We start from the raw sequence: 17433 nt of genomic DNA, 5'->3' as shown, positions 1-17433 counted from the left end.
GCCCCGGTGTGGCGTCCTGCCTCCCCGCCACCGCGAGCCTCCTCGGCGCGATAGGGAGGCGCGGGATCTGCGGCCGACGACGAGCGAGGAAGAGAGAGAGAGGGCAAGGGGAGATCGGGAGGAAGAGGGAGGGAAGGGAAGAGAAGTGACGAGGGGAGAGAGAGGAGAGGAGATATTTTTATCGGTGTACAGTGATTTAGGTCGTCCGTTGGAGAAGATAAATTTTGGGTGCGGATCTTTTTACTGTACAGCACCCAAATAAGAGAAATGGGTGTTGTGTTTAGGTTGTATTATTGGAGACAGTCTGTACAACAGAACTGCAACGGTCCAAATCGTGAACAAGATCCACAGCCGAAATCCGTATTCGGGATCAGGAGACGTATCTAGCTCCATATCTTTCCACGTTCTCCCCGGGAAGGCGGTTTCTCAACGTCTCCGCTAGAGGGGCGCCATTTCCAATCAGAGTCACATTCAGACTGACAGAGATGCTCCCCCGCCATCGCCATGTCCGCCGCCTCCTCCTCCATCCCAAACCCCTACCTCTCTCCACCAGCGCAGCCACCACGGCCTCCTCACCTCCCGACCCCGCTCCCTCCTCCTCCGACACCACCATCCCCACCGCTCCCGTCCCCGGCCTCGACCCGGCCTTGCTCGCCCCGGACGACGCCATCGCGTTGCTTCCGTCCGTCGCGGACACCGAGGGCTCCGCGGCGGCGCTGGCGCTCTTCCGCCGCCTGTCCGCCCGCCCGGACCTCTGCCACCTGATGCGGCTCTACGCGACGGCCGCCACCTTATTCGTCGCGCGGGGGAACCTGCCGATGGCGCACGAGGCGGCGCGCGCGATGGTGGCCGCGTTCGCGGAGCGCGGGCGCCTGCGGGAGGCCGCGGACATGCTGCTCGAGCTGCGGAGCCACGGGCTCCCGCTCGCCGTCGAGACGGCCAACTGGGTGCTCCGCGTCGGGCTGCGGCGCCACCACCCGGGCGGCTGCTTCGCGCACGCGCGCCAGGCGTTCGACGGAATGGGCGTGCGCCCCGACGCACGCAGCTTCCGGGCGCTCGTCCTCGGGTGCTGCCGGGAGGGTCGGTTCGAGGAGGCCGACGCCCTGCTGGCGGCGATGTGGCGGGAGGGGTTCTCCCTGGACAGCGCCACGTGCACGGTCGTCGTGCGCGCGTTCTGCCGGCAGGGACGGTTCAGGGACGTGCCTGGGCTGTTCGGGAGGATGGCGGAGATGGGCACGCTGCCGAACGTGGTGAACTACACCGCGTGGATCTATGGTCTGTGCAAAAGAGGCTATGTCAAGCAGGCGTTCCATGTGCTGGAGGAGATGGTGGGGAAGGGGTTGAAGCCGAACGTGTACACACATACGTCGCTCATCGATGGGTTGTGTAAGATTGGGTGGACGGAGCGGGCGTTCCGGCTGTTCTTGAAGCTTGTTAAGAGTAGCTCGTACAAGCCGAACGTGCACACGTACACTGTGATGATTGGAGGGTACTGCAAAGAGGGGAATATTGCTCGAGCTGAGATGCTGTTGGGGAGGATGGTTGAGCAGGGACTGGCCCCAAACACAAACACATACACTACGCTGATCGATGGGCACTGCAGAGGAGGCAGCTTCGACCGTGCCTTTGAGCTGATGAATAAGATGAAACTGGAAGGCTTCCTGCCCAATATTTACACATATAATTCCATTATTGGGGAATTTTGCAAGAAGGGAAGGATTCAAGAGGCTTACAAGGTGCTCCGGATGGCCACTAGTCAGGGGCTGCATCCTGATAAGGTGACATACACTATGCTGATAACTGAACATTGCAAACAGGGCCACATAACTTATGCTCTTGATTTGTTCAACCAGATGGCAGGAAACAGTTGCCATCCTGATATAGACACATATACCACCATCATTGCTATGTATTGTCAGCAGAGGCAAATGGAACAAAGTCAGCAGCTCTTTGACAAATGTCTTTCGGTAGGGTTAGTGCCAACCAAGCAAACTTATACCTCGATGATTGCAGGATACTGTAGAGTTGGCAAATCGACCTCGGCTCTCAAGGTCTTTGAGAGGATGGTTCAACATGGATGCCTTCCTGACTCTATAACTTATGGGGCACTAATAAGTGGGTTATGCAAGGAATCAAGACTAGAGGAAGCAAGGGCGTTATTTGAGACCATGCTTGATAAACATTTATTGCCATGCGATGTGACTTGTGTCACTTTAGCTTATGAATATTGCAGGAGGGATAAGACAACCATTGTTGTATCATTCTTGGATAGACTGGACAAACGGCAACAGGCTCATACAGCAGATGCACTAGTGAGAAAGCTCAGTACTGTTGGCAATTTGGATGCTGCTAGTCTTTTCCTTAAAAATGTTCTCGACAAGCATTATGCTGTTGACCATGCAACTTATACAAGCATCATCAATTCATGCTATGAAAGCAATAGATATGCTCTAGCTTCTGAAATATCTGAAAAGATCTCAAAGCGGATTTCTGGCTTTAAGAAAAAGGATGTTGCAGTTATTGCTTGATTTGCAAGAGCAATCCGAATTTCTCCCACTCATGCAGCATAGAAATTTGACAGTAGCGTTCGATGTTCCTGTTTAGCACAGCTTCTATGCCTATCAATGGCTGTAAATGGTATGCCTTTCTTATTTGGTGCCATGAACTATAATATAAAGTTTTTTCAGTATTACTTTGTCTATTTTTTTTTTGCTCTTGCATTCTCGATGATCTTATAAAATACCCATGTCAAGGTTAAGATGACCAGATATTGATTAATGGATTGGATAAGAGCTGCTTGAGGATTTGTATGGGGTCTGCTTTTGCATAAACCATGTGAATAGAAAGAAAGTAAGTTGTTCATATGGGCACATAAATTGTGATATCCTCAGGATCATAGTAGTATTTCAGTTGAGCCTTATTTTAATTTGTTTGATGCAACTCTTGTGAATCTTTATGTTTCTACAGGGTAACAGGTCTTTCTTAAATACTCTGAAGATATCGATGTTATATGACCTGCATCCTGTATGATGGAGTTAAGGTTAGTTTACCCACGGTACCTTGTTCTGAAATATGTATTTGATATTACAATAATTGAAACTTTGTACATGCAGATGCTTCTTATCTATGTTCTACTCCCTTGATCCTATAAAAGATGCAATTCTAGGTGTGGTTAAGTCGACCTGTCTTAACTTTGACAAGTTTATAGAAAATAATACCGACATTGATGACTTCAAATAGGTATACTATGAAAATATATTCAATGATGAATTGAATGATACATATTTAATATGTTAAATATTAGTATCTTTGTATATAAATGTGGTCAAACTTAAGAAGGTTTGACTGGGCACTATTCTAGAATTGCATCCTTTCTGGGATGGCGGTAGTACTTTCTAACTTAACTGTTGTTATTTGAACCTCGTTGATGGTGTCTGTCTTTAATAGTTCTAACTCCTAACTTCTAAGTTGATTCTTCATCCCTAGTTAGATAAATCTCTGTGATTGCTGGTATTTCAGTGAACCGTTGCTGTCTACACAAATACAGTCATTTTTTATTGTGGGATTTCTCCACATTTGTTAATTCTTAATTGAAGTTGTCTTAGGTTTTAGCTCTTTTTATGGGTCCTTACTGAATATGTTTGATTCTAAGCTCCACATGATTATTTTCTGAAACCTCCATATGATCATCATTTGTTTGTTGAATTTTATACTTACATACTTAGTCCAAGGAAAGTTACTGTATGGTGTCAATCTGGATAAGGTTCCATTCCATTGGTCCTTCCATACTTACCAGTGATGGGTCTATTCCATTGTTATAAGATAACTGCTATACAGCACACTGTGAGTAAAAGTTCTTTATATTATTGCTGAAGTTTTTGGCTTTTTAAGCTAAATTTTGTTTTTTTTCAAGGCTTTTAAGTTTTACACACACACAACAGAGAATTTCAGAGTTATGCACTAATACAGAATGCAATTCAAATGTAGAACAGTCTATAGTCTTAATATATACATGGTCTGAGCTAGGTGTGGTCCTATCGTTGTATTCACAGCATACAGATGGAGTTACTTGTGCAAAGCTATTACATCAGGACCTTATAGACTGTTCCTAATAGTCAACATTTGTAGTGCGTACTCCTGAAGTTTCCTTGTGGACTTTCTACTTAAGGAACAAGTGAAAATCATGTCACTTTCTTATGACAGCTCATCTGCCAGTTGAGAGCTCAATGGCTTCCTGGATGTTTGGAGACTCAGACTCTTCACTGTATTTGAATAGTTTGCCCTGTTGCCTTATCTCATACTGTTGTCATCGTTTGAGCTCAGCCAGCTGCCATTCCTCCCACAGCTCTGCTGGGACAATCTCTCCTTCCGGCATCTGCACGACCTCTGACATTGTAGGGCGTTGATTAGGTTCCATGTGGGTGCAGAGAAGTGCTATCTGGGTAACCTTCTCCAGCTCTTCAAGGTTGTAGACGCCACCTAGATTGCGATCTACTAGGTCGAGTAGTCGCCCTTCTTCCATCCATAGCTTGACCTTCACATTCGCAGTCATTTGAATCAACTCGTGAATTTAAATATTGTTTCCTTAAGAGGGGACAACTATGTGAACATGTGAACCAATGTTTGACCAGAAAATGTAAGATGATTGCATGGTTATACCTAGTTGCTACTGATACTAGATTTCAGATTACTACGGTTTGCAATATTTTGCTTAGACCTCAGCATGCGTCTCAGTTTTTCTTAACCTCTCAGTAACACTATGCACCTGATATGTACTGATTTACTCGTACCAATAGGATCATGTAATTATCTTACCTGATCAATGAGCATGATCTGGAGTAAAATGGGGGCAGTAATAAATTCTGGAGTAAATGGCCATTAATTCATCATCCACTACAGTGCCAACCACTAGGTATTTATAGGACATACCCGGGGGCTTGGTGAAATTACACCTTGCCTTTGCCGGTACGTCCAGGCACCTCCCTATGAGGACACGAGGGCACAACGGACATTCCCCGTGCTCCCCCCAACTACTCTCTTGACGCCATTGGGGATTCCGTTCCCGGGGACCACTGCTTTTCATCATCTGTCTCATGGCGACGAAGCTGGCTCCGCAGCGGCCGCCCTTCCCCCGAATGGCCTCCCGGGCGATGTTCAACCTGCAAAGACATAGGTTTACCTTTGCTCAGGGAGTTAGCGAGGCGTCCTCGCCCATGGCATCCATGGTCGAGCAAGTTAGCAAGGGTTCCGCCGGGGGCAGCGTCCAGGCCACGACGGGTGGTTTAGGACCGAGAAGGCAGCTGCAAAGAGGAACATTGCAGCACACTGTCCGACGCCGCCCTGACCGAGACCGTCGGACAAAGGTCCATGGTCTGGTAAGACTTGAACGCGTCGCGGCTTAGGTTTAGCTGTCGGACGACCCCAGGGCCCGACGCCCTTCTCGGTCCCATGCTCACGCAGGAGCATCTCTAGCTCGATGCCAACGTTCAACAGCATCGAGATGCCAGTCTTCACCCTGCCCCCAATCTCTGCCAGGTCACTCCGGACCCCGTCAATCCGTGGGGACTGAGGCACCTCCTCCTCCTCCTATCAACTGGCGGTGGCGCGAGGAAGGAGGTAACGCCCCAGAACCGGCTGGTGAGGGACTCGGTCAGCTCCGAGATATCGCCCTTAACGCCGCAGACTGACGACCCAAAGTTGATTGGAGCGGGATCGCGGGAGGAGATGGAGCGTGATTGGAGGGATGGATCGCGACCAGGCGGGCGCCGGGGAAGCGAGCGATGCGGGGGGCGAGCGCTCGCTTGGGATCGCACGCGGCAGACCGACGACCCGAAGGCAATTGTCGCACCAAAAAATGCTTACTCTTTAGTCTTTTTAGTTGTGAGAAAAGAGAGATTTTTTTTTGAAGTTTGAGATGCACACATTTGAAACCAAGGTCCAAGGAACCGAGGGGCCGTCGTGATCCATATGCACCGCGGCCGCTTGGTACAAGTGGCCATGGGCCATGAATTTGACCTGTAACTGTAAGATGGCTGGGGGGGGGGGGGGGGGGGGACAGGTTGAGGGCTCGGTTCTCGGATGAGGGTAAGGACAGGGCAGTGTTCCAAGGGCGTCCCCCAACATCTAGTCATCACCAAGAACATTCAGCCACCAATTGGCTCGAGGGCACCACTTGTGTGAGATTTGGTGTTTTGGAGGGTTGTTTGGGACAACAGTCATTTTACATGAATTTTGTTTGCCTCCCATTCACTCCCCCTTTGGATCGACTTGCTCAGTCCTTCAATAAGTTCATAGCAACAAAATAAGTTCATAGCAACAAAAACAAGATACCAGTGATGGTAGAAAGCAGAAATTTTTTTCCTTGAAGCAAAATTGATTTTTGAGCCCAATGGAGTTATATGCCCTAGAAGCAAAGGCATAGCTAATACACTTGAGATGTGTCGGTATATTGGGCCCTAGGTACCCTCGCCACCAGGAGATAAAGCCCTACAGGGTGGTCTGAGCCTACTAAGGAAGAGGCCAAGCCGAATAGGGTGCATCAACTAGTTGGAGAGGAAGATATCGACTAGATAGCCATGGAAGCCAAGTAATTTACGTTGATCTGATAGAATTTCCTTGTAACAAACTAGGAAATTATAGATTGATAGCTTCAGCATTCATTGCTAGGAACCCTAGACTAACACATCAACATTCTTGTAAACCCCGAGCATATGATATACAAGGAGCATTCCGCATTGAACGTTGGGTACCTCATACCGAAGTCAGTATACATTTGTGTCTCGTGTGTTATATCCTTCTGATTCATGTGCACAGATTGCTAATCTACTAGTCGGATGACAAACTCTACGACAAGATAATCACCATGATGAGTCAATTTTGGTTCATAACGTGTTTATTTAGTACACAAGCTTTAGTAAAAACAGGGGGTATATGTTGACAACCAAAATTGTCAGAAGAGGCTAATCCCAAGATGTATAGCCGAAACTGACTTAGCTAATTTCCTCAACCGGCTAAGCTTCTTTTGGTAACTTATAAGAATGCATAAGTTTAGCCTGTTTCCCAAACCGGCAAAGTCGGTTCTGTAAACATCTCTAATTTGTGAAAATGAACTGCACCCTTGTGTTCCTCTCATCAAGATGATCGAAAAACATATATAGAACATCCAATTTGGTGCTCGGATGAAGAAATTATGCGCTCAGGAAGATTTCACCCTCACAAACCAGTTAAGCCGGTTTTGCCGGCCAGTATGAGATTGCGTTGTATTTTGATGCTTTTTGGAAGGGATCTCGACTCCTCGTGGGATAAGACCACCCCTCCTTATAAATATAAGGGGATCATGGCCAATTGAGGAGGCCAACACATAATCGAAAAAAACAATCTAATTTCTCCAGCAAACATTGAATCAGTTGGCATCTTTCCGGTGAAGATTTCCAGTAACATGATACCGAAGCTGAATACATCACTCTTCCTTGAGGCTTTACCCATGGAGCCATATTCTGGTGACCAGCAATAGTATCACCGTAGGTTAGCCACAACAGCATCATTACACATTATCAATAATAATTAACAGTGTAACTGTGCAAGTGAAATTAGTGCGATGCCTGGTGCCATGTATCCTATTGTTCCAGGCATGCTTGCTGAAATCATGGAGCTCTCCTCACCTAGGAGCAGTTTTGCAATGTCATTTCTTCGTCAAATAGCACATTGCTAGGCTTCAAGTCACAGTGTAGGACTACCTCATAGTGCTCATGGTGCAGATACTCCATTGCCATCGACACATCTAGCATGATGTCTAATCTCTTAAGGAACCCAAGGTGTGGCGTGCCTTCACTGTGCAGGTGTGCCTGCAAGCTACCATTAGCCACTCAAGTACCAGTGCTCTAAAGTCTAGGTTGGAACAGGTGTTAATAATTCTTATCAAGTTGCGGTGCCGAGCCATGCGCAATACTTGGCATTCAGCATCGAAACTCCTCACAGCCTGCTGAAGCTGCATATTCAGAACTTTTATTGCAACACCCAAATTGTCACCAGTTGGGCCATGTAAACTTTACCAAAGCTTCCAGATCCCACCAAATTTTCCTCACTGAAATTACCAGTAGCACGCACAATATCATGGTAGGAGATTATATCATGGCCAATAGCATCAACCATCCTGGCAGAACCCATTACCTCCCTCTGCTTTGATTTTTTCTTTGTGATCATCAGGTATAAGCAAATAGCTATAAGACATAGTGCCACAGTTGCAGTTGCAGGGAGTATGAACTTTAGGATGTGTGAAAGAGCTGAGTAAGAATTTCCTGGACAAGGTGAAAATCCTAAACGAGAATCACCACACAGCCCAGAGTTGCCCATCAAAGACTGCAGAGTAATGTTTGTGAAAACACCACCCTCTGGTATCTGACCTTGCAGATTATTGTATGAGAGGTTAAGGTTTTTGAGGTAGGTAAGATTTGCTAAGTACCTTGGAATGTCACCAGACAAATGGTTCCAGGACAGGTCAAGTGTGTCTATACTTGATAGCATCTTAAAAGAGTCAGGAATTGAGCCATTGAACATGTTATATGACAGATTCAAGTAGGTCATTTGAAGAGGTCCTGATGAATTGGGAAGGCTAGCAAACAAGTGATTAGAAGAGATATCCATTAAGTCAATGTCTACCAAATTGCTAATATCAGATGGCAACACACCAGTTAAGTAGTTGTGGGATAGGTTAAGTTCGATAAGTTGGTTGAATTGGAATATGATTGGTGGTATAGTTGAAGATAATTGGTTACTAGACACATAAAAGTACTCTAACCCGCTAAGGTTGCCAATGCCGTCTGGAATAGAACCAGAAAGCTTATTTTGGTCAAGAAAAAATCGTTCTAGGTTCCCTAGCATTGCAATTTGTGTTGGGATTGGTCCAGTGATCTTGTTAATGCCAAGGTCAAGGAACTGGAGATTCCCCAGTGTTGTAATTGATTCTGGGATTATCCCACTAAGCTGGTTATGTGAAAGATATATGGAGTTGAGACCACTAAGATTGGATATAGTAGCAGGAAGGCTTCCTGTTAACTTGTTTTCATATGCTATGAGAATCGTTAGTTGTATAGAGAGGTTACCGATGTAGTATGGAAGATTGCTAGTGAAATAACAATTAGATATGTCAATGAACTGGAGTTGTTTACAGTTAGAAAGAGTGGTGAAAAAGTCAAGCTCACCTTCAAGGAGGTTCCATCCAAGACTGAGAATGTTAAGAGATCTGATGTTGCCAATTGTTAACGGTACTGTTCCGCTTAATAGATTATCATGGAATACTAAAAAAGATAATTTTGATAAGTTGCCAACTGAAGCAGGGATAAAACCAGTCAATTGATTTCTTGATAGATGTATCCTTGAGAGCTCTTTCATTTCCCCCAACTCTGATGGAATCTCTACAGTTAGATTACAATATGCCAATTCCATTTCGATCAGTGTGGTAAGGTTGCAGAGCACAGGTGGAATCGTCCCAATAAGAGGATTAGAAGCCAATGAAAGAATGGCAAGGTTTGGCAACTTGGCCAACCATGGTGGCACAACATCTACAAAGGAATTATAAGAGAGAGAAAGTTGTTGGAGGTAGGGGGATGTTATGAGTCCATATGGGATTGGACCAGTGAAATTATTGTCATAGAGGGACAGGAATCGCAACAGGGGGAGACTAAAGCTTTTATTGCTAGGAATTGATCCAGTAAGATTGTTGCCACCAAGATCTAAATCTTGTATTCTGGACATGTTGAAGATGGATGGTGCTACTGGTCCTGATAACTGGTTTCGGCTCAATACAAGGTATTCAAGCATGCGCAATGAGCCAATAACACTGGGTATCGGTCCTGATAGACTGTTGTTCCCAAAGTTTATGTAAATTAAGCGGGTAGTGTTGTTAAACATGTTCTTTGGCACTGGACCAATTAACAGATTGTGCAGCAAATCTATCAGCCTAAGATTAGACAAATTTCCCAGCTCTGGTGGGATATGCCCAGAAAGCTTGTTGTACCTTAAACTAAGAACTTCGAGTCCAGTGAGATTTCCTATAGTAGATGGCACAGTGCTTGAAAGGCTATTATGGCCAAGAGAAAGAACTTTTAGACGTTGCAATCTACCGAGATCACCTGGGATGGAACCGGTGAGGCTTGTGTTTGTAAGGTTAAGGACAGAAACAAAAGAGAGATTACCAAGATGAGGAGAAATCTCTCCTTTAAGGGGAAGGTTGGGCAGTGCCAAGGCAGCGACACGCTGCCGACGCCGACTGCATGAGACACCAATCCAGTGGCAGAACGAGGAGTCTGAAGTCCAATTGCTGCCAAGGATACCGAGAGGATCTGCTACCTGCGCTTTGAAAGCAAGCAGAGCAGCAGAGTCACTGGCATAGCTATGGCCCGACGAGGAACCTGCTGCAGGTTCCGCTGGTAATAAGGCAGCCAGTAGAAGGATAGGAATGCAAGGAAACGCCATCTTTTAGTTCTGTATATTAAGAGCAGAGGATATTATACATATATATATAGAACACAGATAATAAAGTAAAAGAAAAGTTCTAAAATATCCAAAAGATGTTGACGTATCTTAGCTAATGGTCTAACTGTCAAATCAATTGTGCTTCAAAGTCAAGGAACTTCTGGCCATGTTTGAAGTCAGGTTACTTCAACGATTGCAACGTAACGGATGAATGAGGTTGAAGATCTTGACTTGGCCCTTGTTTAGTTCCACCCCAATTTCCAAAAATTTGCTACAGTACTTGTCACATCGAATGTTTGCGGTCCGTGCATAGAGCATTAAATGTAGACGAAAAGAAAAACTAATTCCACAGTTTGGTGAGAAATTGCGAGACGAACGTTTTGAGCCTAATTAGTCCATGTTTGAACACTATTTGCCAAATAAAAATGAATATGCTACAGTAGCCCCAAAATCCAAATTCCTATAATTAAACGCAGCCTTGGTGTCTTGGACAATTTTCTGTACCTTAGTGTGGAAATAGAATAGAACGGTTGCTGTTTCTGAATAGCTTGTGGAATTTTGAGGCACAGGAGATGTGTCAGGCTTAAGCACGCCAAAATTTACAGCTGTGCAAATGCGACTCGAATTGAAGGTTACCGAGCAAGTGGATTGCAGAGAGCTCCGTTAGGACAATATCTGCCAACCTATTGTAATAAGTCAGCTGTCATCAATGCGACAATATAGAAGACTAGAATTTTAATTTTAGTATTACTAATTCTCCACGATAAATGCGCTAGAAAAAAATAAATCCTATAAATTCTTAAAACATCTGGCAATTTCATTTAGGGGCTATTTGACTTGGAATTTTGATATTCCACGACTTTCTAAAGTTCACATATAAGATGGAAATTGATTTTGTAGATCACCATGCTATGTTTTCTAATCTCCAACTTATAGCACGTTCTTCAACTCGTTTTCTTATAGTAGAAATATAACATATAAGTATCTCTCTTGTATGGCTAACAATAATAATATACAAATATATTCTATATAAAACTATATTAGCTCAATTAATTTATGTCTAAATTATAATTATTAGAATAAATTCAATTCTAAGGATTCAAACAGGCCCTTAGTAGAATCTAATTGTCATTGTCAATAATAGCTATGAATCTATTCTGCTTAAAAAGTATACACCTTTACCATTATAAAAAATACATCGTAACCACTGCTTTAAAAAAAACTAGCTTAACCATCGTCAAAGCACCGAAGGTGCAGGCACGCCTTCGCCCCTGCCAGAGCCCCATGCAGCCGAGCGGGAGCTCACTGGACTAGCCAAGCCAGTGGCTACCTTCTCCCAATCTCTCTTGGGCCCCCAGGGCCAATTTGCTTCGTCATTGCTAGGCCTCTACTCTACCCCACTTAGAGCATCTCCAACAGATGTGGTAAAATAAATAGCCAAAGTACATAGTTTAGCTCTTTTGTAAAATATAGAAGCCCTCAAAAAAGAAGAGTTTTTCAATAGACTTGCTATTTCTCATCTTGTATATTAAAAAATTGCCACGTCACCAACTACCATGGACCTATTCCACCTGCCGATTGAATTTTTCTACGATCTATTCCTTTGGAGTCATCCGCAGCAACGCCCTGGTAGCGGCTGTGCTCCTTCGCGTCAATAGAAAATCGTCGTGTTCTGGGCTCCTGGCGGCGACATTGCGCGTGCGTCACCAGCACAAGACGTTGATCCTGGTGGCGACGGGCTGCTGCTACCCTATACGTGTTCAGGTAGGTCATCGTGTATCCTTGATATGATTTTTCTTTAGGTCACGTTATCAAATCAGTAGATCGACACACATCTTCTTTCTTTAATCCTAGTTAGGTGTTCAAGCAGATTCCTAGGACCCTCCTAATCAAAGGTTCATAATGGAATTTGAAGATGTAGTTCACGAGCTGATGGATTCTTCGTCGTCATCGTCGGGCGACCGTTGAAATCAGACGTCTCATGTTGAACACAGGATGACACGTGGCCGTCATCGGGCGACCGGACGCTGAGCCCTGCGTCTGGTCAGTAGGACCGGAGCGTCCGGTCACCCGATCAGTGCCTAGTGAAGGGGTACAACGGCTCTATTTCGTGGGGGGCTTCTATTTAAGCCCCATGGCCGGCTCAAGCTCATCATCTTGCCCATTTTTCATTAACATAGCAAACTTGTGAGCTTAGCAAAAGCTCTCCCACTCATCTCCATCATTGATCCATCATCTTTGTGAGATTAGGAGATGATCCAAGTGCATTGCTTGAGTGATTGCATCTAGAGGCACTTGGTATTCCTGTTGCGCAGCGGATTTCGCTTGTTACTCTTGGTGGTTGCCACCACCTAGACGGCTTGGTGCAGTGGTGGAGGATCGGTACGAGTTGGTGATTGTTCATGGCCATCTTCGATGATTGTGAGGGGAGTTGTACCTTCTCCGGCAGAGTGCCGAAAGGTAACTCTAGTAAATTGCTCGTGTTATTGAGTTACCTCACTTATGGGTAGGTTCTTGCGGTGTCCAATTGTGTGGATGAGGTTTGTGCAACATCTCTTAGCCGCCGAACCACCAAGTGTTGGTCGACACAACGGGGACGTAGCGTGTTGGCAAGCACGTGTGAAAGGATCTAACAATGCCTAGAGGGGGGTGAATAAGCGTATCTAAAAATTTACTGCAAATGCTAAGTTCAAATCTGTCAGCCACTGTCGGAAGTCCCGACGTTTGGGTCGGAACTCCCGACGTTGTCAGAAGTTCCGACGCAAACGTCAGCAGTTCCGACGCCTACGTGAACTACAAAAGCAGTGCCAAATTTAACTTTGCGGATAAAAAAAACTTACAACCTCACTTCCTAGTGGTTTGGTGAAAGATGTTGGGTCACTCCCTTGACGCCGTAATGCCTCCAAACCTTAGATCGAGTCCAAACCCTAAAATGGAGATTTTGGAGACAAGGAGACAAACACATACAAGTAATCTCAAGCAATCACAACAACAACAAGCACGCGGGACATAAGGATTTATCCTGAGGTTCGGCAACCCCACAAAGGAGCTCCTACGTCCTCGTTGTTGAGGTGACCACTAAGGTCGGAGTCTTTTCCACCTCCTTGCCTCTCTCAAAGCGACCACAAAGGTCACTTGAGCTTTCCACTAAGAAATCGAAGGGTGATACAAACTTCCCAAGGCTCTTCCACAAGATGGAAGCTCTAGGGCAACGCCTAGCCAGCTAGGGGCAAAGCCCCAAGAGTAATAGACGCAAAATCAACCGGCTTGACGAAGAAATCAAGTGCTCAAGCTTTCCAAAGTGATGCTCTCACTTAATCCACTCTCCTTTCACTCAAAACCTAAGGGAATCGAAGATTAGAGCAGGGGAGGAAGGAGAGGGGTGCTTGTGTTGCTTGGGAGTTGTTCAGCACGAAGTGAGTCAACTGTGAAAATGAGTCCATAATGGTTAGAAGTGAAGAGAGGAGTATTTATACTCCAAGTGAAAATCCAACCGTTCAGATCTACGTCGGAAGTCCCGACGCAGATCCCGGGAGTTCCGACTACAACAGAAAACACTGTTCACAACGAGTTAGAAGTCCACGGGTGAAAGTTAGTGTCGGAACTCCCGGCAAACGTCGGGACTTCCGACGATCGGAACTTCCGACGATCGTCAGGACTTCCGACGAGCACAGTTAATCAAACAGCCAGCACTGCTGAGGCCGGGACTCCCGGCTTAGGTCAGGTCAGTGTCGGAACTCCCGGCGAACGTCGGGACTTCCGACGGTCGAAACTCCCAGCGAACATCGGGACTTCCGACGTGCACAGACAGCGAGCAGTCAGAAGCGCAGGTGCCGGGACCCCTGGCTTAGGTCGGGACTTCCGACTGTCGGGAGTTCCGACTTACGTCGGGACTTCCGACACCGAAAGTCACAGAAAATTATTCTATGTGCTCGTGAAGTGCTAGAGTGACACACTTTTGATTTTATTTAAATGTTTGAGCACTCTATCTTCCTCAGACCAACTAAACTTGCATCCCTCTTTATAGTGTGGCGGATCCTAAACTCAAAAACAAAATTAAAACCTTTGGAGATCGTTTTGAATTCGTCCGCCTTTACAACTTCAAGAATTGAGGGATACCATTTCATCTTTATCAACTCTTTGAATCTTTCATGGGACTAATAGCTGCAACATATCTTATTAAGATCACATTAGTCCCTAATTTGGATGTCATCAATACACCAAAACCCACATAGGGGGCAAATGTACTTTCAATCTCCCCCTTTTTGGTAATTGATGACAACCAACTTAGGCTTTTATAGGAATGAAAGAATTTAAAGCTTTTTGAACCCCAAAATTTATGGAGAGCTCCCCCTTGATGTATGCATAAATTTGAATTTCAATTGGACTCATGTATACATGCTTTGCATACACCAAGACAAAAGCTCCCCCTAAATTTTGTAATCCGTGGGGTGCAACAAGTATGTGTGAACAAATAAGTATCGGTGAAAAGAGATGCAATATGACATGTTATTTCACACAACAAGTAAAAAGAAGTATGATGGCCAAGATTTCACAGTAGAAACTTGAAGTAACATATGGCCATACAAAAAAACATTCATCATGACAAGTAGAGATAAGCACAAGCAAATACGATAGATTAAAACATAACTCATCCTACAATCATCCATCGCACACATATAAATAGATAGTTGTTCATCACACGATTGCCACCACACGACATAGTTCATACACGCTAGAGGTTTTAAAGTTCCAAAACATAAAGACCAACTAACTTATTACAATAAATCAAAGCCTAACACTCCCCCTTTGTCAACAAGTGCCAAAAGGGGTAGGCCGCATGAGAAACCAACTACTCATCATCGGAGTCATCATCATCGCCTTGGTCACTTTCCTCACCATCGTCGTCTTCTTCATCATCTTCTTCCTCTTGATATTCCTCATCGTCTTCAGTTGCTTTCCCTTTGCCATGTGGGCGAGAAGAAGCATCATCGTCGTATGCCGCACAAGCCTCATCATATAAAGCCAACGGATCACGAGGAGGCACAAATGGCGGCGGAGGAGAAGATACAATTCCTGCTTGCTGTTCCAATCGATATAGCCTCTCTTGCATGTCGTGCTCACGCTGAGCACTAGCACAACACTGTCCAAACATGTAGGTCAGTAGAAACTTGAACTTGCTGGGCTTCTTTCCGGAGGAGGACGAAGAGAGGGGCTCATCACTGGATGAGCGAGCAGCAGCAGCAGCAGTGGTGGCAGCACCACGGCGAGAGCGAGAAGCCGATGGACCTTTCCCTTTAGCTTGGGCTGCCCCAGCTTGTTCTTTGAGTTCTCTAGCGGCAACGATAGAGGTTTTGTTGGATATCTTGAGGATCTTATGCTCAGAGTCATAGGGAAAACGGATGCCAGACACATGCTCTATGATATGCATGATGTACGGTGCATAGGGCAGGTGCTTCACCGGATCCTCAGAAGCATCATGAATCTTATACCAGATATAGCGGCTGATGGAGAACTTCTCAAACTCATCTCCAAAACGCTGAAGCACCTTCTGTGAATCATCACGAAGAAAGGTGGAGTCACCTACCTTCGGATACAATATCTGTCTCAGGATGTTGTTCAGAACATAATAATATGGCTTCAGAAATGTGGTCTGTCCATCAGCTCTGTGGCCCTCAAGATACATGTGTTGATATTCCTCCAAAGCAAGATCCTCATACTCAGTCAACTCATTGGCATTCCGGTCGCTGTGACCTAAACCTAGAAGGCGAGAGAAATTGACGAAGTCCACCTTATAGTGCTTGCCTTCAGTGGTCCAGTGAATAATGTCCACAGCACCGGTCTGGTCTCTCTCATGATGATAAGAAGCATAAAACTGACAAATGAGCTCGTTGTTCCAATTCTTCCAAAACTGTAGCAGGTAGTACAGCCCCATTGATTTTATATCCCGAACCATCTGCTCTAGCTCGGGTTCCTTGTACTTGCCAAGAGAATATGCATCAATGCACTTCATCTGAAGGACCGGTGGCTCCTTCTTCTTCAAAAACTTCCGATAAAGAATGGAATCATAGAAATCATAATGGAAGGGGTGCCAGAAACGATACTCAAGGCGAAGATCTTTCTCATCCTCTGCATACAGGTTCCTTGCTCTGTTGTACCGGATGTCCTTGACTCGGTGACGATAATCCACTGGAAGGGGAGGCGTCCATCCACCAGCCGGATTCGGAGCCATGGAGGGCTCCCACATGACCGGCGACACATCGGTGAATGGAACAAGCTGAAATGTCCCCGGCGGACCACGAGTCGGGGTGTGAAGCGGTGGAACAGCAATGGTGCGTCCAGCACGATCCAGCGCTTCCTCTTCTTCATCAACCATCGGCTCAGCCCCAACAGGAGCAGGAGCAGGAGGAGGGGCAGCAGGAGGAGGAGGAGCGGCAGCCGATGTCCCCTGGTCACCACGGCCACGGCCACGGGAAACACCAGCACCACCACGCGAGTAAGACGCCTTGGTGCGGCCAGGCGGCTTGGGAACAGCGGCACAATCTTGAGTCTTCTTTGAACACTTTTCCCGATGGCGCGAGGGACTACTACCACCTTCCATGACTGCGTAGAACACAAAATGGAACTAAGAAACAATACAAGGAGAGGTGAACGAACATCGAGAAGTGAAGAAACAGGAATGGAGTGGTCACCATAGGGTCGGTAGTCCCGGCCAAAGTCGAGACTTCCGATAGCCGGGAGTTCCGGCGTTCGTCGGGACTTCCGACGGTCGGAACCCCCGACGGTCACCGGGACTTCCGGCGCACATGGTGACCATCCCATTCATGGGGCTTCAAATCACGACACACATCCAAACAAGGGAGATAGAGGAGTAGAGAGGAAGAAAGAATAGAGGCAAAACAAAAGGTACATTGGATTTAGGGTTAGAACACCATGGTAGTACCTTAAAACGAGAACGGA

The 17433-nt window shown here is 45.9% G+C and overlaps 1 protein-coding gene and 1 pseudogene across 2 annotated transcripts; one reads left to right on the top strand and one right to left on the bottom strand.

Annotated features, from left to right (window-relative positions):
* The first annotated feature begins 465 nt into the window (after positions 1 to 465).
* Positions 466 to 7010, top strand: LOC136487031 (pentatricopeptide repeat-containing protein At4g19890-like). 2 transcript variants are annotated; one of them, XM_066484155.1, is made up of 5 exons: positions 466 to 2637; positions 2754 to 2850; positions 2968 to 3040; positions 3114 to 3166; positions 6814 to 7010. In XM_066484155.1, the coding sequence occupies exon 1, from the start codon at positions 486 to 488 to the stop codon at positions 2526 to 2528; it is 2043 nt and encodes a 680-aa protein (XP_066340252.1). In that variant the 5' UTR covers positions 466 to 485; the 3' UTR covers positions 2529 to 2637; positions 2754 to 2850; positions 2968 to 3040; positions 3114 to 3166; positions 6814 to 7010. The 2 variants fall into 2 exon arrangements, with proteins under 2 accessions (XP_066340252.1, XP_066340251.1); XM_066484154.1 differs by lacking the exon at positions 6814 to 7010 and having other exon boundaries at positions 3114 to 3863.
* Positions 3871 to 10461, bottom strand: LOC136489371 (probable LRR receptor-like serine/threonine-protein kinase At3g47570; annotated as a pseudogene).
* Positions 10462 to 17433: the final 6972 nt, after the last annotated feature.

Source organism: Miscanthus floridulus, chromosome 10 (assembly GCF_019320115.1).
Source record: "Miscanthus floridulus cultivar M001 chromosome 10, ASM1932011v1, whole genome shotgun sequence".
Taxonomy (NCBI): domain Eukaryota; kingdom Viridiplantae; phylum Streptophyta; class Magnoliopsida; order Poales; family Poaceae; genus Miscanthus; species Miscanthus floridulus.
The sequence above is the reverse complement of the archived record's forward strand: the minus strand, read 5'-3'. Positions and strand labels throughout refer to the sequence as shown.